General features: G+C 36.5%; 2 protein-coding genes and 1 pseudogene across 3 annotated transcripts; 2 read left to right on the forward strand and 1 right to left on the reverse strand.

The window, feature by feature from the left end:
* Positions 1 to 101: 101 nt before the first annotated feature.
* LOC145229635 (uncharacterized) lies at positions 102 to 15,750 on the forward strand (annotated as a pseudogene). The gene is made up of 15 exons (XR_013860468.1): positions 102 to 549; positions 710 to 836; positions 10,430 to 10,771; positions 10,833 to 11,021; positions 11,362 to 11,585; positions 11,654 to 11,722; positions 12,120 to 12,238; positions 12,622 to 12,704; positions 12,862 to 13,003; positions 13,308 to 13,439; positions 13,503 to 13,664; positions 13,778 to 14,080; positions 14,404 to 14,753; positions 14,893 to 15,119; positions 15,455 to 15,750. The product of XR_013860468.1 is annotated as an uncharacterized LOC145229635 (transcript).
* LOC145229872 (uncharacterized) lies at positions 5,889 to 9,993 on the forward strand. Its single transcript, XM_080095210.1, has 5 exons — positions 5,889 to 7,224; positions 7,693 to 7,737; positions 8,085 to 8,138; positions 8,317 to 8,511; positions 8,667 to 9,993. Exons 1-5 carry the CDS (start codon positions 7,035 to 7,037, stop codon positions 8,702 to 8,704), a joined length of 522 nt encoding a protein of 173 aa, XP_079951336.1. The 5' UTR covers positions 5,889 to 7,034; the 3' UTR covers positions 8,705 to 9,993.
* A 962-nt stretch (positions 15,751 to 16,712) lies between the features above and the next one.
* On the reverse strand, positions 16,713 to 25,122 carry LOC145230645 (uncharacterized). Its single transcript, XM_080096115.1, has 15 exons — positions 25,067 to 25,122; positions 24,796 to 24,865; positions 24,053 to 24,394; positions 23,808 to 23,996; positions 22,602 to 22,721; positions 22,472 to 22,540; positions 21,920 to 22,160; positions 21,518 to 21,633; positions 19,539 to 19,680; positions 19,087 to 19,218; positions 18,864 to 19,025; positions 18,059 to 18,361; positions 17,565 to 17,914; positions 17,110 to 17,303; positions 16,713 to 17,031 (listed from the first exon to the last, which is right to left on the reverse strand). The coding sequence occupies exons 3-15, from the start codon at positions 24,385 to 24,387 to the stop codon at positions 16,766 to 16,768; spliced, it is 2,619 nt and encodes an 872-aa protein (XP_079952241.1). The 5' UTR covers positions 24,388 to 24,394; positions 24,796 to 24,865; positions 25,067 to 25,122; the 3' UTR covers positions 16,713 to 16,765.
* Between the last annotated feature and the right edge of the window lie 613 nt (positions 25,123 to 25,735).

Genomic DNA, 25,735 nt, shown 5'->3' on the forward strand with positions numbered 1-25,735 from the left:
AATTGGGACATTCTCACAAATCGTATTACAAAAAATCTAAAATTACTAATGTAAAATAAACTTTACCAATAAAATTTAGATTCAAACATTTCCCAGCCTAAGGCGTTGACGCAATTAACGCAGATATTTATAGATTGTGTCGTGTTGCTGAACTTACTACATTCCGTTGTTGCTTGGTTTAAGACTGATCAAATTTATCTACGACAAGTTTTTGGTGAAAGTTGTAGCGATAGGCATTTGACGTAATTGTCAAGTACAACAGTGTATAGAGGAAATATACACAGCAAGAACAGCAAACCAGCGTAAAAAATTAGAAAAAGAAAAAATGTAAAAGTGCATGCAGCACCATGCACACAGATGCCAAATAGCTTCCCGTATGGCTTATTATTGTGATGATGCATATCTAATGCGCAGATTTTACTTTGAAACAGCCTAGATTATTTACTCTGTGATTTATATTCATGATGAGATTAAGGATAATACTTTTGTGTTTATTTCTTCAAAGTTTTGTTTTAGTTTCAAGTCAATCTACCTACAATACACAACAGGGTAAGAAATTTCATTATTTTTATTACCTAAACGCTATAAAACGTAATGACTGTTAACGTGGTGAAGCAATATTTGAGACAAAATGTTGTTTATTTGGGGACATGTGGTTTTAGTCATGATTTTAAAAACAATACTTTAACATTATTTAATTTGCCTTTAGAATTTAGGTGTCCAAATGACACACTTAAGAAAACACCGAATTCCTGTGAAGAAACTCAAAATTGCAACGGAAGTGACGCAAAACACGACAACACGTCATGTTCGTTGTGTCTGTACCCACACGCCAGGTTCGTGGTAATGGGGCATAATGCAATTTTCCATTAACTCGGAAATACCGTTAGCGAAACCGTTCCGAGTAACAAAATTTCGTTCCAAATTGAACAATTTCGTTTCGGAACGAAAATTTTGTTCCGAATTTTGTTCCAAGTTACAAAAATTTCTGGTATGTCGTAACGAAAATTTTTGAACAGAAAAACATCGTTAAATTGGGTGTAACAAAAAATTTTGTTACCGTATTTTTTTGTTCATTAGGTGGCGACAAAGAGAATTTTTAAGCATATTTTAAACATTTTGTGTTTTAAATCTGCACATACATGGTGAAACCATAAAAATTGAATTTCGTTCCCAAAAGTGTTAGCTGTCACAAAATTTTGATACAAAATTGTTAATTGGAAGAAATTACGTTACAAAACTATTTGGTGGAACAAAAATTTGTTACGGAAAAGTGTTAGCTGGAACTAAAATGTGTTAGAAAAGGTATTTGTTAGCAGAAAATTTGGTCACGGAAAAGTGATAGTTGGAACAAAATTTTGTTGCGAAAAGTATTAGCTGGAAACATACTTTAAGTTTCAAAATCATCGGTTTTAAACAAATTTAGCTCCCAAAAAGCTTTAGCCGTAAGAAAATTTTGTTACGGAAAACTGTTAGATGGAACAAAATTTTGTTACGAAAAGTGTTAGTTGGAACAAAATTTTGTTACAAAAAGGGTTAGTTTGAAACATACTTTAAGTTGCGAAAATCATCGGTTTTAATAAATTTAGCTCGCAAAAAGCTTTAGCCGTAAGAAAATTTTGTTACGGAAAAGTGTTAGTTAGAACAAAATTGTTACGAAAAGTGTTAGCTGGAACAAAATTTTGTAGCGGAAAGTATTAGCTGGAAACATACTTTAAGTTTCAAAATCATCGGTTTTAAACAAATTTAGCTCACAAAAAGCTATAGCTGCAAGAAAATTTTGTTACGGAAAAGTGTTAACTGGAACAAAGTTTTGTTACGGAAAACTGTTAGATGGAACAAAATTTTGTTACGAAAAGTGTTAGTTGGAACAAAATTTTGTTACAAAAAGGGTTAGTTTGAAACATACTTTAAGTTGCGAAAATCATCGGTTTTAATAAATTTAGCTCGCAAAAAGCTTTAGCCGTAAGAAAATTTTGTTGCGGAAAAGTGTTAGTTAGAACAAAATTGTTACGAAAAGTGTTAGCTGGAACAAAATTTTGTAGCGGAAAGTATTAGCTGGAAACATACTTTAAGTTTCAAAATCATCGGTTTTAAACAAATTTAGCTCCCAAAAAGCTAAAGCTCTAAGAAAATTTGTTACGGAAAAGTGTTAGCTGTAACAAAATTTTGTTACGAAAAGTGTTAGCTGTTACAAAATTTTGTTACGAAAAGTGTTAGTTTGAAACATACTTTAAGTTGCGAAAATCATCGGTTTTCAATAAATTTAGCTCGCAAAACGCTAAAGCTCTAAGAAAATTTGTTACGGAAAAGTGTTAGATGGAACAAAATTTTGAGGCAACAAGTGTTGGCTGGAACAAAATTTTGTTACAAAAACATAGTTAGTTGGAACAAAATTTTGTTGCGAAAAGTGTTAGTTGGAACAAAATTTTGTTACAAAAATTGTTAGTTGGAACAAAATTTTGTTACAAAAAATGTTAGCTTGAACAAAATTTTGTTACAAAAAGTGTTAGATGAAACAAAATTTTGTTACGAAAAGTGATAGTTGTAAGAAAATTTTGTTACATGAACTGTTAGCTTCAACCATCCTTTAAGTTGCAAAAATCATCGGTTTTGAATAAATTTAGCTCGCAAAAAGCTTTAGCCGTAAGAAAAGTTTGTTTCGGAAAAGTGTTAGCTGGAAAAAAATTGTTACGAAAAGTACTAGTTGGAACAGAGTTTTGTTACGAAAAGTGTTTGCAAACACGCTAGACCGCACGATACTAAATACGTAATTCACATGCTAAACTGCCACTAACTCCAATTGACAGAAAGAACAAATAATTTTCGCGACAGCTTTGTATTTTCCTGGTTTTGCCGCTGGTATCTAGCTTAATCAGCAAAACTGCAGCTGCAAGATAAGCGATAAGCGTCAGGTGATCAAAATCGTTGCTTAAAAAGGGGGAACAGATTCTCAAGGACTGAACGCCTTTCTAAAGCGATAATGCTAAAGTTGCGCAATGTCACGAATGCACTAAAGTTGGTAACTGTAGAAGGCATAAATTGTGGCAGTCACAAATTCCGTGTACCCTAATAACACAACTCGATTAACATCGATCTAATGTTTGGGACAAAACTATTACGTGTTTGGCAGGTCGAAACAATACAAATGCAAAAACAGTTTAATATGTTGCATTAAGTGCAGTTAACACCAACCAAGAAATTGCAACCAGCGTTCCAGCCGGAACGTAACTTTCCGATTGTTAGCGCATAAAACTCCTTATTAAACCCTTGTTACGTCATAATTGGCGATTAGATAACAAGCGAATACAAGAGATTGAAGGCTCAGGGCTTTGAGATAACGACTCCCTGTTATCAGCGGTAAACGGAAACGATTTGGGCCTATTTAATTTACGCAAAACTTTTTAAAAAGGGGGGTCCGGATTTATTATCACATTAATTTACAACATGATGAACAGATTGAGTTGCACAATAAAAATCAGTTTTAATGTTTATTACGTCATAATCTATATTGTGATGCTTTTACTACCTGTTTTATCGCATTGTTTGCACACAATAGGTCTACAAAAAGATTGACGCATATGACTGCTAGGCTTGTAATACTCTTTTCAGTAACACAACATCTGTTTCGGGCAGTTTGAAAATCAAAAGTTTTGGCAAAGGAGTTTTAATTACATCACGGCCGCCAGTACATATATTTTAATGTGGTCGTACGGCCGCAGATTGTACAGCCTTGACTGAAAGTATGAGGAACGGTTTAATTACTATCGTTTCTATTCATAACATAAGAATTTGTATTTACAAATTAAATTTCGCTAAATGTCTGTTTAAATAATAGCTTTGAAAAGTAAGAAAAATTTAGTTTTATCAAAAAAATCTAAAAAAATACTACAATTGTTATTGACTGTTCGTGAGCCGCATGCGGCCGACGGGCCGCGAGTTTGACAAGCCTGCTGTATCTGACTGCAATTTGGAGTTGGCCAGTGAAAACCGTTTAAATTTATGTCAAACCGTTCGTGTTTTATAATCGAAAGGTGTTTGTCTGTATGTCAGCGCGCCTTAATTTTTACGGTCGTGACCTGCGAATAATGATGATGTACGCTTCTGAATTCCGATTTACTCATTGGAATGTCCTGAAACTTTGCATGCTGTATCTAACTGCAATTTGTAGTTGGCCAGTGAAAACCGTTTGAATTTATGTCAAACCGTTCGTGTTTTATAACCGAAAAGTGCTTGTCTGTATGTCAGCGCGCCTTAATTTTAACGGTCGTGACCTGCGAATAATGATGATGTACGCTTCTGAATTCCGATTCACTCATTGGAATTACCTATAACTTTGCATGCTGTATCTAAGTGAAATTTGGAGTTGGCCAGTGAAAACCGTTTGAATTTATGTCAAACCGTTCGTGTTTTATAACCGAAAGGTGCTTGTCTGTATGTCAGCGCGCCTTAATTTTAACGGTCGTTCCTTGCGAATAATGACCATGTACGCTTCTGAATTCCGATTCACTCATTGGAATGACCTATAACTTTGCATGCTGTATCTGAGTGCAATTTGGAGTTGGCCAGTGAAAACCGTTTAAATTTATGTCAAACCGTTCGTGTTTTATAACCGAAAGGTGCTTGTTTGTATGTCAGCGCGCCTTAATTTTAACGGTCGTTCCTTGCGAATATCTAGCATGTACGCTTCTGAATTCCGATTCACTCATTGGAATGACCTGAAACTTTGTATGCTGCACCTGACTGCAATTTGTAGATGACTAGTGAAAACCGTTTGAATTTATGTCAAACCGTTCGTGTTTTATAACCGAAAGGTGCTTGTCTGTATGTCAGCTCGCCTTAATTTTTAACGGTCGTGACCTGCCCAAAATGACCATGTGCGCTTCTCATTTCCGATTTACTCATTGGAATGTCCTGAAACTTTGCATGCTGTATCTAACTGCAATTTGGAGTTGGCCAGTGAAAACCGTTTGAATTTATGTCAAACCGTTCGTGTTTCATAACCGAAAAGTGCTTGTCTGTATGTCAGCGCGCCTTAATTTTAACGGTCGTGACCTGCGAATAATGATGATGTACGCTTCTGAATTCCGATTCACTCATTGGAATGACTTATAACTTTGCATGCTGTATCTAAGTGGAATTTGGAGTTGGCCAGTGAAAACCGTTTGAATTTATGTCAAACCGTTCGTGTTTTATAACCGAAAAGTGCTTGTCTGTATGTCAGCGCGCCTTAATTTTAACGGTCGTTCCTTGCGAATAATGACCATGTACGCTTCTGAATTCCGATTCACTCATTGGAATGACCTGAAACTTTGTACGCTGCATCTGACTGCAATTTGTAGATGACTAGTGAAAACCGTTTGAATTTATGTCAAACCGTTCGTGTTTTATAACCGAAAGGTCTTTGTCTGTATGTCAGCTCGCCTTAATTTTTAACGGTCGTGACCTGCCCAAAATGACCATGTGCGCTTCTCATTTCCGATTTACTCATTGGAATGTCCTGAAACTTTGCATGCTGTATCTAACTGCAATTTGTAGTTGGCCAGTGAAAACCGTTTGAATTTATGTCAAACCGTTCGTGTTTTATAACCGAAAGGTGCTTGTTTGTATGTCAGCGCGCTTTAATTTTAACGGTCGTTCCTTGCGAATAATGACCATGTACGCTTCTGAATTCCGATTCACTCATTGGAATGACCTATACCTTTGCATGCTGTATCTAAGTGAAATTTAGAGTTGGCCAGTGAAAACCGTTTGAATTTATGTCAAACCGTTCGTGTTTTATAACCGAAAGGTGCTTGTCTGTATGTCAACGCGCCTTAATTTTAACGGTCGTTCCTTGCGAATGATGACGATGTGCGCTTCTCAGCTGCATTAAGTCTTAAATTTTGGAACTGATATTCTACGTCATAACATTACTGTTCACATAAAAATTCGCTAATGTAGCACTAGATAGTCTGTAAACACTGCATTCCTCTCAGCACACAATCAAATATTCACTTGTTTAGAAGTATGAAAAAAAGTTTCAAGTGCACTGGTTAAAAACAAGTACTCTACGACAGATGTAATCAAAGCATGAACTACAGAAATTGCCAAAGATTAGAACAACAACAGAAAGGATCACTTTTAACAAAATCATTTAAAGCCATGTGCAAAATATGGGTGTACGTTATCTAGTGATGTGTTATGTATTCTATTAAAATGATGAAATCTATCACTGTTTCGTGTTTGTTTTGTGTCATGTTCATTGTACCTTGATGTGTGTAATTTTGATTGGAATGGAAGCAATAATTTACCAACCAAAGTATTTTATCGTTTTGTAACACACCTTTTGTTACAACTTTTGTTAATGCTATAGCTAATGTTGCAAAAAAAGGAATATATTCTTTAGAATCATTTTGAACTAGCTATGGGACGTCTTGACAATAATTGATGAGTCAACAATATGCAACTTGCTGATTCAGCACTTATTGTCACTGTAAAAGCCTACGCTCCGTTGCGTCATCTACCACAAATTCAGAAAGAAACAGAAAGAGAAACGTGAACAATATGTAAAAGAAAAAAGTAGAAAGAAGCTTAAGGATCTCGACACACCAAAGAAATCTTGCAATATGAAAACAACAACAAGATCACAAAAGAAATGGACAGGATCCGTCAAACTAAGTTTGGAAACTTAAAAAAAAAAACAATTGGAGCTTTTGTTGGGCGACATTTTCTGTCGTGTTATATGCAGACTAGGATGCAGGGGTGGAATATTTAGAGGAATGAGGCGAGATGAACTGTTAGGAAAAGAGGAAACTGCCCAAGGAATTTTTCAATTTTAGTTGAAAAGCAGAAAGAACAAAATCGACATGGTTGCATTGTTTTGTCCAAACTTGAATATGATCACCTCAAGGTTGCATCTGACCATGCATGGGCTTTTTTGAAACATAAGCCGGGAGAGAAATCTCAAGCTTTTCCGTCATTGGTTACTGCTGGTGCTGAAATGGAAGCCACTACATTCAATAGGCTTTTCAAACTGGTTTCTATCAACGTAAATGGCAGTTTCAGCAACTGATGTCAGAAAAGTAATAACAACCAAAATGCGAGATGCTCCAGCAGAAGTTCAAAAAGCAGTTGCCAGGGCCGAGGGGCACTCAATCGAAATGGCAAATGGGGTGTATGACTTGTCTCATCCTTTGGAAATTGTTGAAACAGCTAGGATGGCTATGGAGGAGGTGGTTTCAAGTAAGCACCCATTTACTAATTCATTTTCAACTACCCAACAGGATTTTTCTTCAATAGTTTCTGTTTCGCAATTTGGTCAGTTAAAACCTTTTCATCATTATATTCTAGATCAGTGGTTCTCAAACTGTGGTACGCCAGGACTTTTCCGGTGGTACGCGAGCAGCTCCATCATACCTAATTTAAGTCTGAACTAAAATTGCAACTTAACTGACCCGATTGATCAGTCCTGGTTTGGGCGAAACTTGTGTCTTGTACAGTCTTTTAAAATTACGGAATATGCTAAACTATGTCAGGGCGAGAAAATGGGCCTATTTCTTGGTCTATCCATTCAAACAGGTTTTGGAGGTGGTACGCAGTGATAAAAAAAGTTGTCAGGTGGTACACGGTCCGTATAAGATTGAGAATCACTGTTCTAGATGATATAAGTATGTTTTAATTTGATATTAAATAGTTGTTTGTTTTGTACAGAAGATATATCTCAATCTCAATCGGATCAGGAGTCGTCAGAATCTGGTATGTATATGACTTACATACTACAATCAATGTTAGACAGGCATTTACATGTTATAAGTAAGCACTCTAGTTGTACATGGTGTGCCTGCCACCTATACAGTCATTCCATAACGACCATTGGGGTAATCTAACTTTATATTACATTATACAAAAGCAGCAATGCCAATAAATTTGACATAAGAGTCACAACTCAAGCATCTTCCTGCCATAAGAAGGAAATTTTAAACTAAACTCTGCAAGAATTTTGACTGTTATGTCAAATATATTGACTTCGTTATTTTTAGAGTTACGCTTATTTTGCACTAACTTAATATTATACTTGTCTAATTTCATTTACTGTGTCACAGAAAGTGGAGAAACAATCGCAACCACAACGTCAGAAAATCAAAAACTCAGCACTGGTAGGCTTGCGTTTTTTGCTTTTAGTATTTTATTTATGTCAATGCAATTTTAATAACTGACAAGTTTACTTGATTGCAACCAATCGCTGTCATGAACTACCTCTGAACATAGTGCATTGAAGTTGTCGTAGTCATGGTAGTTATAATTGTATTTACAATTATTTATATTATGTTGCAGATGAATCATTGTATATAATGGTTCAGTTTGTGGACGATAATGAAGTTTTACAAATTTTTCGAATCTCTGACTTAAAAACATTGGACAACAAGAAATTTAAAGACTTCTCTCAAATTCCTGAAGATGGTTTATGCAAAGCGAGGTGGCCAGCAGACAAGCTGTTTTACAAAGCTAAAAGAATCCAACAGTCGCTATGTAAGTTTACTAGACTTGAACTTTTTAAAGCTTAGTAATACCAGATACAAGTAGGATAATTGTAACAGCCTAATGACATCCCATTAAACGTACATGAAATAATATAAAATTGCAATCTTTCCAAGAAATATTAATATTTTTTTGTCTACTTCCAGGTACACCAACTAAAGAAAAATGCAGCTCAGATTCTTGAAGCATCACCAAAAAAGAGAAGACTTTTCTAAATTATTTAAAATAACATGTCATGCAGTTACATTGATTCTGTAAAATAACTTTTTTCTATTCTTATATTTTCTATTCATATTTCTTACTGTAGTTGATAGTGTGTGATGCAGCTTTAAAATTACCTAATTTATTGACTGCAAAACAAACATACATTTACTTACATTTTACATGTCCCAAGCTATTTTGGAAACTTAAACCCATTGCATTTCTGTTTTGCATTGCCATTAACCTTATTATCTTAGTGAATGTTTCCAATGTTCAGTGTTCATTTTCATTATTTTTGTGCTTAATCATTTATTTTCATCGCTGTATGTTCTTTTTGCAACAATGTTGTTGAAGCCCGAAGCCCAATTTTAATATTGAATGTTTCCAATGTTCTTTTTGCAACAATGTTGTTGAAGCCCTAAGCCCCATTTTACTATTGAATGTTTCCAATGTTCTTTTTGCAACAATGTTGTTGAAGCACTAAGCCCCATTTTACTACTGAATGTTTCCAATGTTTGGTGTTCACTTCCCATTTTTTGTACATAATCATTTATTTTCATCACTGTATGTTCTTTTTGCAACAATGTTGTTGAAGCCCGAAGCCCCATTTTAATATTGAATGTTTCCAATGTTCTTTTTGCAACAATGTTGTTGAAGCCCTAAGCCCCATTTTACTATTGAATGTTTCCAATGTTCTTTTTGCAACAATGTTGTTGAATCCCTAAGCCCCATTTCACTATTGAATGTTTCCAATGTTCGGTGTTCACTTCCCTTTTTTTGAAATTAATCATTTATTTTCATCGCTGTATGCTATTTTTGCAACTTTGTTGTTGAAGCCCTAAGCCCCATTTTACTATTGAATGTTTCCAATGTTTGGTGTTCACTTCCCTTTTTTTGTACTTAATCATTTATTTTCATCGCTGCATGCTCTTTTTGCACCTTTGTTGTTGAAGCCCTAAGCCCCATTTTACTATTGAATGTTTCCAATGTTCTTTTGCAACAATGTTGTTGAATCCCTAAGCCCCATTTTCCCATTGAAAACTTTCACTTCATCAAAATTCCGAACTAATAAACACATAAAATTAATTTAGCTGTGCGGTTTGAATGCTAAAATTCGCAGACCTCTACCTCCATCTAACGGTTTTTCGTTGACTTGAAAAAATATGTTCCGAACAAAAATTGTAACATTATGTGGTCGTTAGAAACCGTTACCTATGCTAACAAAAATTATGTTACAAAAAAAAATCTCGTTCCGAACCATTACGTAGGTAATGGTTTTACACGACCAAAGCAGATGCAAATATAAGCCGTTTAAGGCAAAAGTTTAGCCTCAAGCTTGTAGATCTTTTTACATGAAATTGCTAAAAATTATAATAATGATTTTTGCGTGATTTTGCCTTGAACAATGTAAACAATAAAAAGACGTACAAAACTAATATATTTATTCACATACCGCAAACCAGTGGTTTAACGGTTTGGTTGGTTTTAAAAGCTGGTTAGTAATTTGGGTTTTATAGTTTCCCATATATTTGTTTCTGTGGTATATTGCAAAAGAATCACTTGTATCGTTGAAATAATTGTTGCACACAAATTGGCGTGACTGCCTTGGGTAAAAAAAACGCTTGCTCCGTTGTAAAGAGTTTTGGTTTGGACTTGACTTCAAAACAACAACAGTGCATTTAACCTACATAAAAACATTTTTTTGCAGATGCACAATAATTTCTAGCAACCAAACGTGTCTGCTGCACCGAGACTACATTTGCAACTCCACAGTCACATGTCAAGGACTAACGCCTTGTGACGTCGGCTGTTCAACCCATTATAAATGCAGCAATAGCGACAAATGCGTGCTGCGCTCAACTGTATGTAATCATGTTCCATGTGATGGTTGCCCTGACGACCACGAGTGGGAAAACGGGGTTGGATTTCAATGTTTTAAGAATGGAAAAACTTGTCGTTTGCCACAACAGCTTTTATGGGATAATGTTCAGGACTGTGACGATGGCTCAGACTTATGTTATGAGCAGCCTAATAAAGTTTCCTATGAAAGGTTTGTGTGTTAGTAACGACACTAGAAAATACCAAACTGATCTTGGTTCATGTTTTTGCAGAGACATTCGGTCTTTTCCCCATGTCACGTTTGATAGTCAACGATGTACTAAGTGTCTTGACGGTTCCATGATAATCCCTCGTTCAAAAGTTTGTGATGGTGTCGTTGATTGTCCTGACCTATCTGATGAATGTTTGTGCGAAGAACAAACTGCAGATATATGCAATCAACTGCAGCATATGACTGACAAGTAATTAAAAGCAATTTTTCAAGCTTAATAATAACTTGAACAAAATGGTTGTGCTATAATTAAACCTGAAAAACAAACAGGTCCTAAATTAGACAAAACAGCACCATAATAACTAGAATGATATTACGTATTCACTGAGATATTACTTATAATTAGGCTGTTGCAAGTATAAACATAATCATTTCATTGCATCATATTTGTCAGTACAAGAAAATACGGGAGATGTAGACAGGCATACACCTTGCAGTGGTAGAAAAAATGTTTAGTGAAAGCAACATTTGTTCTTACCAATATTTTTACAATTTATACAATTAATTCAATGTTTAACCTATCTCTTAAGATCATCTTTGCAATGTGCTATGGGCCAAGTTCGATGTGAAAATGGAAATTCGACTCAATGCGTCAACCGGAGTTCTGTTTGCGATGGAATTGCTGACTGTAAAAATAACATCGATGAAAAGCAAGTAACACAAACTGTTCACGTTTTTTTTTACGACATGTCAATCTTGGTGTATTCAGGTGCAGTTGTATTCTGCTTTTGGAACATGTTAATTTTTCGATCCAGTGTTTGAAAAATGTTACATTTTACTATCAAACCGTCATTGTGCACCTAAAATTTCACGTGTTTGCAGATTTAGCTATTGTAAAGGAACACTACCGTGTGACAAGGGTTTACCAAACGATGCAAATACGACTTGCAGGTACTTTTTTAGGACTGGCCTTTAGGCTTTTTTCGACATGACAAAAAGCGGATGTTTTTATTTTTAATTTTCCTGTGCAATATATCTTTATTGCAATATATGTTCCTGTGCAATACTTAAACATAAGCGTAGTTGACTGACATAAAAAAATATTATTAAATTATTTGAGGGATTTTTTTGACAAGTGTTGCAATAAACGTACTTTTCTTTCTTCCCGTAGCGTTTGTGTATTTCACAGATGTCAAGCGGTAAACTGTTTACAAATGGCAACGGATTGGTTTACAAATGGCAACAGTTTGGAGCCTTCGGTTACTGGTGTTTTGTGCGATGGGATCGAATACTGTAAATTGAAAAACACGCAATCAGGTTTTCTCGTAAGATGGGTTGTCCCCACCAGGATTTCCGAAGGATGAGTGCGTAGCAAAATGCCCGGATAGCTCTGCAAAGTTTAACTGCACTGTTGACAAACCTGGTGCTAGGCATATCCCAGAATATACATTCGAATGTCGAAAGTTTGTAAGTTTGCCTACTTTACATAAATTGATAAGAGAAAAACTTTGGTACAGACATTTTGTAGATTTAAAATATTATTATTTGTGACGAATATCGCAACGAAATTTTCGTAAATTGCCGCGATTGGCTTGTAGATCTCTTACTATTTAAGACCGTAGAAGTTGGTGCATTGAATATACAAAGCATGTAGGCAGCGTTTTAAGCCGACTTTTTTCAAGCCAAGTATTTTTCTTAGGTAGAACACACTTTTACCGAATCTCACTGTCTCCTAAAATTTACACCTTTTCTATTTCCGCAAGCTTTTGATAAGAGGATATTTGTTTTTGACAATTATTAACCTCTGCTGTTTTGACAGTTTCAGGTAGGTGACCAACGCTTCGTTGTAGGAGAACGGAAACCACGATCTTTTATGCAACGGAGTGGTGGACTGTCCTGTAGACAACGGTGATGAAAGTAATTGTCCTCACAGGTAAAACGTCAGCAATGTCAGCGGTCAAGAATTAAATATGTCAAATTTGTTGTCTTTTGCTTTTAAGATAATGTTTACAGGATTAAGCTTTCGAAGCCAAAAAGTTTTAAGTTCGTGGCCTCTATATGTTTAATTTGCAACTTTTTTTGGTAAATAGATTTCCGTGCAAAAATGGACATTCGGTGAGTATCCCACAATTCAAACATTGTAACGGATACGTAGATTGCGATGATGGAGCGGATGAGAACAAAGAAATGTGTCCGGATAGGTTTTTCTGCTCTTCTCTCCGAGGAGGAAAGGTATGACGGTTGTCAAAAAGCTAAGTTTATAACTGGCAAGTCCCAGTCTGCTCAAAATACTTCATACACTGACACAGCCAAACTGAATTGAGTTGAGTTAAGTTGAGTTAAGCCAAAAAAATTATGCAACGTTTGCTTAAGGCAGCAATTCATCAAAGGAATTAGTTGTTTAAAGGAAATTGCTATTTACTCATTTAGATAAATCAAGTTACACTCTCGATTAGTGTTTGTCATTAAAGTCACCTGATATGTTGTTTTTATGCTGGTTTCTTATGTTGGTTTTTAAAGAAATTCTTGTACTTAGGTTTCCGTATCGAGGTCGGTAGTTTGTGACTTTAACAAAAATTGGGACAACTTTGAAGACGAGACAAACTGCACAAATGACGGAAGATTTTACTGCGAAAATAGAAAACCATTCTTCATTCGAAAGACTCAAGTAACAAACCTAAAATTATAGAAAGTTTAATATCACCCGGTCGAACCTCTTTCTTTGACTTAGATTCTTGATGGCCGTGGAGATTGCTCGGATTGGAGTGACAAATGTTCCGAAACACTGTATTCCGCTCAAAATATATTGTCTTCGCGATATGAGCTGATTGCAAATCCAATCTTTCGTGCAATTGTGTAGATTATGGCGATTTTGGCTTTTGTCGGAAACTTGGTAAAACTCATTAGTTTCAACATTGTAGCTAAGTATATTGGATATTAACTTTATTACACCAAATCCACATTTTTTAAGTAAAATAGCAAATAATACATTAATACAATGTTTAGACAGTCATCATTGGCGAAAGCAGGGCCCTAAAGAAAGTTTTCGACAAGGACCGTGCTGCATCACTGCGCACCAATCACACGCTGGTGTTAAATCTAGCTGTTGCCGATTTTCTAATGTCAATTTACCTGTTCATGTTGGGAATAGCGGGAGAAGTTTACAGTGGAAGGTATTGCTCGAAGTCTCTAGAATGGCTTAGCAGTCAATCGTGTGTTGCTATGGGAGTTCTGGTTGTCTTATCAAGCGAAACCTCCGTATTGACGATGTTGTTTTTGATAGTTACCCGTCTGTACGCTGTCGCAAAGGTGAAAAAGTCAAATTTTGTGTTTTTTACATAAAATAAATACAATTGTGAATAATCGCAAATTTAATTCTCTTTCAATTACTCAGAGTATAGAATTAACCAGAGTTTTTCCCACATAAAAGCACAGCATCTGCATTTTCCATTTAACAAACCAGAATGTGACATTATCCGGTGTGCAATTATCAAAAATCTTCTGTCATTGGGATATGTTACCATTATAACATAGATATTTTCAAAATTTTTAACACAAACAAATGTTTTGTAGTCAAGTATTGTGGAAGTTTTTCTTTTGGACGTTAAACTATCATATTCATTTTTTTTCAGCCTTTTGTCGCTTTGAGCAAACCTAGCATTCGTTTTTCTCTTGCATTGATTGCATCTACATGGGCGGTGTCTTTCACTTTTGCTCTCGTTCCCTTGTCAGTCTACCAGCAGAGCACCTTCGTCGATCAAGCGTTGATTGAAAGCAATCCCTATTTCAGCAACGTTGTGGTTTCTTTTAATGCCGCAAAAAACTTTACAACTAAGCTACTGACGGTTTCCCTGCATTTGGCTAATCAATCCGACTCAGTAGTTCAACAAGTATCTAATATTCAATCCTGGAATCAATTGGAACATTTTTACTCGTCCTGTGCCATGTCGGAGACATATTTAAAAGTTACAAGTCTTTTTGGGTGAGCATTTGCCAAAACTTTCATATTCCAACTGACTAATCTAAAACAAATAGATCATTATTGTAGTTTTTCGTTCAACTTGTGTAAGTTTCTACAAAGTATTTGTTTTGTTAGTTTAGAATTTGTACGTTTGCAAACGTTTGATCAATATTAAGTTATATTGGCTCTTTAGATATTACAGCGCTAATAGCGTGTGTATTCCGAATCTGTTTGTAACCCCGAATGATCAATCGTGGAAGTTTTCTCTTGCAATTTCCATTCTAAATTTCCTGGTGTTTGTTTTTGTGGTAATCACGTACATTATAATAGTCCTAAAGGCTAGAGCATCGGCCTTTGCATCAGGAAAAGACAATGCAATATCTTCAGGTTTGTTCAAACTATTGTTTGTGGTGGGATCAAAAAATTTTGTCAGCCGGTTCTATCACAAAGTCATATTTTTCAGCCGGTTCTGTTAAAAAAAGTCCATTGACATTAACCAGTAATGCTAATCGGTTCGCTGATCTCATAAAATTTCGTGAGACGGTTCTATAGAACCGGCGCGAACCGGCTGAATCCAACTACTGCTTACAAATAGTATAGAAGCTAAAAAGTGCTTTGGCAAATTTATTGTTTTAACTGACATTTCGACGCCATGTTCAGGTCGCCTACATAAGATAATACTGTCAAGTCATGAAAGATCAACTAACAAATTTATTTTGCAGATATGCAAAGAAAAGTTATTCGTTTGATTGTAACTGACTTCTTCTGCTGGATTCCACTTTCTATTATGGTTTTTATCAACTTCAACGGAATCCAGATCGACAGAATCTCCTATGCTGTAGCAGCGACAGTGTTACTGCCAATCAATAGTGCTCTCAACCCGATTCTTTATTCAAACATTATTGATAAAATTTATGCAAAGTTTAGGAGACCCAAAAAACGTGCTGTGTCCAGATCGACACAAGCCACAAAAACTTCACATTTAAGTCAAACTCGCAGTAGCACTAGCAAAATTTAATTGTGTTTGTTTTTTGTTTATTTGTTTTTGTGCCTAATGTTAGTGATTTTACAAAGTCTTTTATTAAAATGACTGGTACAATTTTAAAATTTGCTTTGTACGATGATGTGAAAAGTATATTGTGATTGTGAGCATTGGTATCATGCTAAAACAAAACTAAAGCCAAAGTGCATTGACTTTTTAAACAGTTTTCTGGTGTAACTACCCTACGCGTTTTTTCTTTTCTCCTATATCTAACCTAAATTACTTTCTCCGTTTATTTTCATCTTCGTACTGTCAAGGTGCTTCCTGCTAAGTGTAACGCAGAAAGCATTATAAAATGTGTTAAGAAAAAACAACAGTGCACTGACATTACAGGCTCTTAATTCCGTTCATCCTGCTGACATATGTCACACTATCGTCCTTCAAACTTACATTAAAAGCTGCTGCCCTTGTGAAATCACCTTTTTGCACAATTTTGCACGAGTTTCATAAAGTCCAGATAAGTCGGCGTTTAATGTACGCATATGTTACGTTTCAGTGGTGCGTTAAAAAATCCAATCAAAAAGAATCACATTACGATACACAACGTACAATATTAAATAAACATAATGAGATACCGCGGCATTACATTTTTATCAATAAAAAAAAACGAATAATCATTAATGCAAAACAAGCTTTAACAATCGTGATAATAAACAAATACTGAGCAATAGCTTTTTCTACACAAAATCACAAAGAACGTCGTTTTAACAATTACTTTTGATTAGCATTGAAAAACACAACAAAATTTGGTTTATACCACATCACTGTGTACACAACAAAAACTTTTACAATAGGAATTTAAAGTTTACAAAACTAATAATATTTACGACAGATAATTTCTGCGATTTGAACGCTATTAGTCTTTGCTTAATAGGCAACAGGGTAATAAAATTAATTTGTGTGTAATATTTATTTATAAAAAGTCACAATAACAATTCAAATCCTTATGTTTTCCATAAAGAAAGAAAGCAAACAAAATATTATTGTAGCCTTAGTTTGTGTTTGTATTCCTAGCAGTCGATTTTGAAAACGATGTTTCCCCGGCTGCTCGTCTGCACTTTCTAAATAACTTATCGATAATATTTGAGTAAAGAATTGGATTTAGGGCGCTGTTAATTGGGAGCAGAACGATTGCAGCTATAGCATATGAAATGTTATCAATGTTGTGTTGAGCAAAGTTGACAAAAACCATAATGGACAATGGAATCCAACAACAGAAGTCCGTAATGATAAGACGAATGACTTTGGCTTGAATATCTGTGAAGCAAATTGATGTAGAACTTAATAAACGCACTTACACACTAATAAACAAACAAACAAACAACAACAAACAACCTGATGATAGTTTGTCGCCATGTCCGGTCTTTTTTGCCGACGCACGAGCTTTGAAGACAATTGCAATGTATGTAACCGCAATATAAATGAACATAAGAAAGTTTAAAATGGAATATGCAAGAGAGAATTTCCAATGTCTGTCGTCACGTGTTACAAACAGGTTTGGAATACACACACTGTTAGCACTGTAATACCTACAAAATAAATGAGAGTGATGTACAATTATCATAAAAAACACACAAATAAACTGCAATTATACAAAAATTTGAAAAAAGGACGTCATCGAACATTTTTTTCTTTATTAAAAAAAAATTATACCCACACCTTACCAGCAGAAAGTTTTTGCCTATCTTATACCGATTTTGCTAAAAGCATTAAAAAACAAGAGCTTGTCTAAACGCTAATTTTTATCAAAACGATTTCAGCAGTTAAAGGATTAACTTTACCCAACCTACCCCAATAGTTTGGTAATTTTCAAATCACTTTCCAGTAAAGGATGTGCCAAATAGAACTTTTGCAATTCATTCCAAGTTGTAATACTAGATACTTGTTGAACCAAGGAGTCTGACTGAACCGAAAGGTGTTGAGAATACGTTAACAGTTTGACGGTGAAGTCTTTTGCAGCATCAAACGAAATAACCACGTTCCTGAAGAAAGGATTGCTTTCTATTAAAGCTTGATCTACAAACATGCTCTGCAGATTCGTCGCCAATGGGACAAGGGCAATAGTGATGGAAACCGCCCAAGTAGATATGACCATTGCAAGAGCAAAACGAAAACTCGGTTTATCCAAGGCAGCAAACGGCTGTAAAATAAATTACGGTGTTATGTAGCATTGAAAAAAATGAGATTTTGGTAGCAAGCATATGTGGACTTTTACACGGTTCTTTTTTCCGTGACAAATATGTTGATGGCTCTATACTACAATGTAATAGGTATTTGAATTTACCTTAGATACTGCGTATAGACGGCTAAGAGTCAACAACAACATGGTAGACACTGAGGTTTCGCTTGATATGACAACCAATACTCCCATGACAACACACGATTGGCTACTCAGCCATTCTAGAGACTTGGAGCAATAAGTTCCACTGTAAACTATTCCTGCTATTCCCAACATGAACAGGTAAATTGACATTAGAAAATCGGCAACAGCTAGATTTAACACCAACATGTGATTGGTGCGCAGTGATGCAGCACGGTCCTTGTCGAAAATCTTCTTCAGAGCTTTGATTTCGCCAATGATGACTATCTAAAGACGTTTAGATTTATATATCAATGCTTCGTCTTTTTTTTCAATACAAATATGAAGTTCAGCAAAATTGATTTTGTTGTATGTATAAAAAAGCACTCCAGTGCAGATTTGCAAGCGGGCCCGAAATCTAAGCCCGAACCCGGCCCGAACCCGGCCCGAACCCGGCCCGAACCCGGCCCGAACCCGAAAGTATAACCCCGAAGCCCGGCCCGAAGCCCGGCCCGAAGCCCGAAGCCCGGCCCCACAACAAACACAATGAACAATAGTAGACAATGGGGTAAACAATACGTTTTAGAGTAGGGTGGGCATTAGGACAAAAAAATTGTTACTAAAAAATGGCGGAAACGGAACCCAAAGTCAGGCCCGTTTTGAGCCCGTTTTCTGACAAATACCCAAGCCCGAACCCGGCCCGAACCCGAACCCGGCCCTAAAAGCCCGGCCCGACTTGCAACTCTGCTCCAATATACTTAGTTAGAATGTTGAAACTAATGAGTTTTACCAAGTTTCCGACGAAAGCCAGAATCGCCATTATCCACACAATTGCACGAAGAAATGGATTTGCAATCAGTTCGTATCGCGAAGACAATATATTTGGAGCTGAGTGCAATGTTTCGGAACATTCGTCACTCCAATCAGAGCAATCACCAAGACCATCAAGAATCTGTAAAAAATATTAGATAGAAGCATATGATTATACCAGATAATAGCATAATGAACCTTACTTGACTTTGTCTAATGAAAAATGGGGTTCCGCTTTCACAGTAATATCTTCCATCGTTTGTACAATTCTTTTCGTCCTCAAATTTGTCGCAATTGTGATTAAAGTCACATACTACAGACTTTGATACAGACATCTGCAAAATAGGCACATAAAATACTCTAAATCTAAGTTGATGAAAACGTTCGGAGATTCGTTCTTAACATTATGGGATTTGTACATTTCGTACAAACAACGACTTCAGCATTTTATTAAAATTAAAGATTGAAATTTATTGAAATTTTTATTGAAAGATTCAATTTATCAACTTAAATTTACTAACATAAAGTTCAATTAATACTTATCTACCAAGTTACGAGATGGGTGATTCCATTTTTCAGTGTGAATATGAGTTTGCTTAAGAAATAGTATTTCCTTTCCATGTACTAACTTACGGTGTATTGTTTTCCTTTTTACCTTTAAACCCTGGCGCGAAGAGCAGTAAAATCTATCCGGACAAATCTCTTTGCTCTCATCACTTGCATCGTCACAGTCTTTATATCCATTGCATACTTTAGATGAAGGAATACTCACTAAGACGCCACTTGTGCATGGGAATCTGTAAATAGATCAAGCACGTTTCATTTAGGGATCTAAATTTTTAAAACTAATTTCATATCGGTAGTAGTACTTGTGCTAGGGGTGTAGTAACTCATTCGTGGTGTTTCTTCTATAGGTAAAAAAGAGTAGTGGAAAAACGTCGTTTACCTAATGTGAAAAAATAGGGAGTGGGAAAGCGACGTTATCACGAAAATAAAAGCGGTGGTATGGGAAAGACAAAGAGTATTGGGAAAATACAGTTATCTTTAGAGGAAAAAATTGAAACACCAGCACATGAAATCTCTTTGGGGGGTCAATAATTCGAAGAAAAATCCGGTTGAGGGTAAGTTTTTTTTTCCGAAATATTCCAGTTTCAAATTGGTCATAGCCGGTTTAGCTTCCTACCGAACGTCCAAACCAATATAAACCGGATTCGAAAACCAGAAATTTTGATCCGATTTTCGAAAATACCCTAAGGTTTATAGCCTTTCCGTTTTTTCGATATTTGGACGTCAAAAAAGCGAAGAAATATCCGGTTTAGGGTGGGGTTCAGCCGGAATACTCCAGTTTCAAACTGGTTCTCACCGCTTTTAGCCTCCTACCGAACGTCCCAACCAGTTTAAACCGAAATCAAAATCTAAATTTTGACACGATTCTCGAAAAAACCCTAAGGCTATAGCCTTTCTGTTTTTTCGATTTTTGGAGGTCAAAAATTCGAAGAAAAATCCGGTTTAGGGTGGGTTTTCGCCGGAATATTCCAGTTTCGAACTGGTTCTAGTCGGGTTTAGCCACCTACTGAACGTCCAAACCGGTTTAAACCGGAATCTAAAACCAGAAATTTTGACACGATTTTCGAAAAAAACCTATAGCCTTTCCATTTTTTCGATTTTTGGAGGTCAAAAATTAAAAGAAAAATCCGGTTTATGGTGGGTTTTCGCCGGAATATTACAGTTTCGAACTGGTTCTTACCGGTTTTAGCCTCCTACCGAACGTCCAAACCGATTTTAACCGGAATCGACCACCAGAAATTTTAATCCGATTTTCGAAACAACCCTAACGCAATAGCCTTTCCGTTTTTTCCATATTTGAACGTTAAAAATTCAAAGAAAATTCCGGTTTAGGGTGAGTTTTCGCCCGAATATTTCAGTTTCGAACTGGTTCTAGTCGGTTTTAGCCCCCTGCCGAACGTCCAAACCGGTTTAAACCGGAATCGAAAACCAGAAATTTTGACACGATTTTCGAAAAAACCTAAGGTTATGGCCCTTCTGTTTTTTATCGATTTTTGGAGGTCAAAAATTCGAAGAAAAATCCGGTTTAGGGTGGGTTTTCGCCGGAATATTTCAGTTTCGAACTGGTTCTAACCGGTTTTAGCCTCCTACCGAACGTCCAAACCGATTTTAACCGGAATCGACAACCAGAAATTTTAATCCGATTTTCTATAGAACCCTAAGGCTATGGCCATTCTTGTTTTTTTCGATTTTTAGAGGTCAAAAATTCGAAGAAAAATCCGGTTTAGGGTGGGTTTTCGGCCGAATATTCCAGTATCGACTGGTTCTAGTCGGTTTCAGCCTCCTACCGAACGTCGAAACCGGTTTAAACCGGAATCGAAAACCATGAACTTTGATCCAATTTTCGAAAAAACCCTAAGGCTATACCATAGCCTCTGTCGATCTTCCAAACCGGTTTAACCCGAATTCGATAAAAATTAGTAGTATGTCATGGTTCAATACCCAATTATTAACTACTTTTGCCACAACATTTTTTTGCTTTTGTGATAATGTAGCCACTTAGACTGAGGTCTTTTTAGGTCTCCCTTCAAACACATTGCTTGATGAAAACAATAAAATCAACTGTACCTATCTGGACAATCCATTTCATCAATCTTGTCCACAGGGCAATCCACGATTCCGTCGCACTCGTGTTTACCAGGTAAGCGCACCGTTATGTTGACCAGCAGATTGCCCAATTTTATCTGTTATATAAATGTGCTGTGTATATTTAGGGGTGCATTGCACTGGATAAATAGTTTTGTTTTAGAAAACTGCCATTAAACGGTTGCGTCTTTGTTCTGACCCACCAACCACATAAAGTATTTTTTTCATAAACGGATGCTGGTTTCCGTTAAAGTATTGTAGCCCATGTTATTATTTTTAGAACATACGGTAGTAAAAGCATTAAGTATGTTGCTTATACTTTTTGTATGTGTATTTTATTTCATGAAAACAAAATGTGCAAACAATTTCCTAATTGTAACTCACTGGTTTTAGGCAGGTAAATACATTTGGCGGATTTGAAACACCATGGATCAAATCATCAGTGCAATTAAAGCTTCCAACTTTCTTTGGGCATTCAGCTTTGCACTCATCTGCAGGAAAACCAGGTGGATTTACCCATCTGGCCAATCCAGGTATGAAAGGTACACAATCTTCGATTCCATCGCACAAAACACCAGTAACGGTTTTCTTTGGATTCTGTTTTGAGCAATCCACCTTACTGCATCTAAGCGACAAAAACAAAATTGAAACTTTATTATCGTTTTAGACTTATTGTTTATGGCAGGCTATTGCTCAATTTATTTAGTGGATAATTACAACAAAGGTCCTTATGGCGTCAAATTAAGCAATTTACTTCACCAACTATTAACTTTCGATTTTCTCTCATCAAATTTTTTCATTGCATTATCGTTTAACCACTAGCCTCTGATCAAAACTGGTAGTTTTTTAACCAAGTGTTAGACAACGGCCAAATTGCTAGGACAAAACGAAATGGGTTATTATTAAGAACCGTTTACGTTGAAATACAATGTGAACCTGCAAGTTTCGCTCGCATCACTTAGTAGACCTGATTCACAAGGCAATGTTCCGCTGCAGTAAGAAAATCTGTAGAAAGAAAGGTGACTAATTTGTGAATGGTTTCTCTGTGAAACATGCTACACTTTACTTTTCGTCTAAGTTAGTAGCACAGTCCACAACTCCGTCGCACACAGAACTGCGGTTGATGCATTTGGTAAAGTTGTCGTTTTCACAGCGAACTTGTCCCGGGTGACAGAGAGAAGATGTCCTGAACAAACATATATGGAATTGACAGACTTTAGTCATCAGTGGTAGACAGAGCAACAAAACCGATAGGACATTTTAAGAAAAAAAAACATAAAGATCTCCCTAAACGCGTTGATTCCAGCTTTAACACAATTTTTAGCTTCGTTTTCTGCGGTGCCCTTTTTCGTACCTTATTGTAATTTGGGGCTCACAGGATTTCTTGAAAAAACAAAAATAACATTAAAACGACATGCTTTAGTCTAATATTTTCCAGTTTATAACAGCCAATGAATAGTGTTCATATCGGAGCTGTGCTTTAAAACAGTAGTTCTCAAACTGCGCGTCGCGACGCCCTGGTGCGTCGTTGCAGTTTTCCAAGGGCGCCGCAGCAGAGTTACAAGCGGGCCCGAACCCGAAAGTGTAAGCCCGAAGCCCGGCCCGAACCCGAAACGTTTTTGAAAAGCTCGTTTAGGCCCGAAATTTTGATTGACAGGCCTATTCACGAAAGCCTTGCAACAAAGGATGAGAAAGAAAAAAGAGAAACACAACAAACACAATGAACAATAGTAGACAATGGCGTAAACAATACGTTTTAGAGTAGGGTGGGCATTAGGTCAAAGCCAGAGACTTGTTACTTAGCTGAGTGATTGTATTTAAAAAAATGGCGAACGCGGAACAGAAAGTTAGGCCCGTTTTAAGCCCGTTTTCTCACAAATACCCAAGCCCGAACCCGGCCCGAACCCGGCCCGAACCCGGCCCGAACCCGGCCCGAACCCGGCCCGAACCCGGCCCGAACCCGGCCCGAACCCGGCCCGAACCCGGCCCGAACCCGGCCCGAAATGCCCGGCCCGACTTGCAACTCTGCGTCGCAGAATAGTACCACGTGGCTTTTTGTTGTTGTATCAATAAACGCAACTTTAATAATAATTTTCCTCATTAACTTGCATTTGCTGGTGGGTCGCAAGTTCAGAAAACTTTTCCGGGGGCGTCGCAACCAAAAAAAGTTTGAGAACCACTGCTTTAAAATATCACGACAGTAACTGTTGTAATGATAACCAACAGTGAATGCAAACACAGTCATATAACGAGAAAAATATGTGACTGTTACCTGTCAGTTCTGAGTTTTACGTGGTTACAGATATCAGCGACTCCGTCTTGACACAGACACTCGTCGGACAAATCAGGACAATCCACAACACCGTTACAAACGTTTGAACGAGGAAGCATCATGGAACCGTCAAGACACTTAGTACACCGTTGACTGACAAACGTAACGCCAGGAAACGTCCGTATGTCCCTGAAAAAAATATGGTTAATAATTTGTTTTTAGAGCTTGCACTTTTCTTCATATACCTTCCATCCATGATGTTTGACGACTGCGCATAACACAAGTCGGAGCCATCGTCACAATCTTGGACGCTGTCCCATAACAGCTGTTGTGGCAAACGACATGTTCTTCCATTCTTAAAACATTGAAACCCAATACCGGTTTCCCACTCATCGTCGTCAGGGCAACCGTCACATGGAACATCATTACATACAGTTGAGCGAAGAACGCATTTGTCGCTATTGCTGCATTTGTAATGAGTTGGACAGCCCACGTCACAAGGCGTTACACCTTGACACGTGACTGTGTAGTTGCAGATGCAGTCTCGGTGCAGCAAACAAGTTTTGTTTTCGTGAACCATTGTGCAACTGTAAGGAAAAAAAAACTGAACCCAAAATCATAGTGTCAAAGAAACTGTAACTGTAGATAGTGAATATACGTTTGTTGCAAATGCTTCAAGAATCGCTGTTGTGCACTTCGGTGTTTGTAATGTAACGTTTACAATATTATCCAAAAAGTCTGGTACGTTTCTGCAAAATGCTTTTTTTGGATTATTGCGAATATTTTACCTATAACCACTACTCTAATTGTCACGTTTGCTTAAGCGTGTGAAGCAAGCCAAAGTTTTATATTTAGTGTCATGAACCAACCAACAAAAGGGTTGTCCACTTTAAATAGTTGTCAAAAACGGCTCACAACTACAGTCAGTAAAATAACATATCCTACTACACCACGTGTGCACTTGTGCAAAGTGTAAATTTAACTTTACCTTATATTGGGATAATTACACAGCAGACAAGTTGAATTTTCTGTTGATGTCCTATTAGCACACTCAATACCTGCATGAGTAAAGGGTTTGTCAATGTATCTGTTGAAGTTTCTAACACCTTGCTTATCTAAAAAAACTGTTTTAAAATATACTCTAAAGTAGTTTGGAAATGAAAGCCTCATGTAAACTTTTAAACCTGAACTGAGCCTACTTAAAAAAATTTAATTATAAAAAAAAAACTAAGCCTAATTTACTATGAGCCTTTACATACCTTGACATGTTCCATAACCAGCAAATTGTAGAACCAAACAAGAAAAAAATATTAATATTACACTGTAAAGTAACATAGCAAATATTCCGAGCCTAATAAAATGTAAACATGTTATTTTTAAATCCTTTTACGCAGTTGTACATACACTTTACTACAACGTTTTCACCAAATAACAACTTTTTTAAAGCCACAAGTCTTTCCTAAATGCTTAAATCCGCAGCATATGGTTTGTTTACATTTATCTGTGAAAAGACTTTCAAATCTGTCAACAAATTGATACGTTGCTCCTCAAGTAGTTAACCACTTCCGTTACATACAACGCGCGTCATACGGTGACTCAGGGAAATATGCAATGCTTAATGGTTCGCTGCAGTGGTTTACATCCAACGAATTGTTTTGATTCTGTATCACTAACCGTTTTATTTAATCGTACGTTTTACAAATTTGTTTTGTTTTTTGATCGGCTAAAATTCATCAAGATACCAAACAACTTTGTCTTAAATACAAATTTTGCCGTGATTTGAATAATTAAAATAGGTTGTCGCTTTTATGGTTTACAAACGTTTTTACGTAGCCTATGACCGATAAAAGCGTGTAAAATAATGGATGACAAGGTTGCAAAACGCAGTGTTTGTTTTCATTTTCCCCATTAAGTCCATTTCTGACAAT

This window comes from Phallusia mammillata, chromosome 5 (genome assembly GCF_965637545.1).
Source record: "Phallusia mammillata chromosome 5, kaPhaMamm4.hap1.1, whole genome shotgun sequence".
NCBI lineage: Eukaryota > Metazoa > Chordata > Ascidiacea > Phlebobranchia > Ascidiidae > Phallusia > Phallusia mammillata.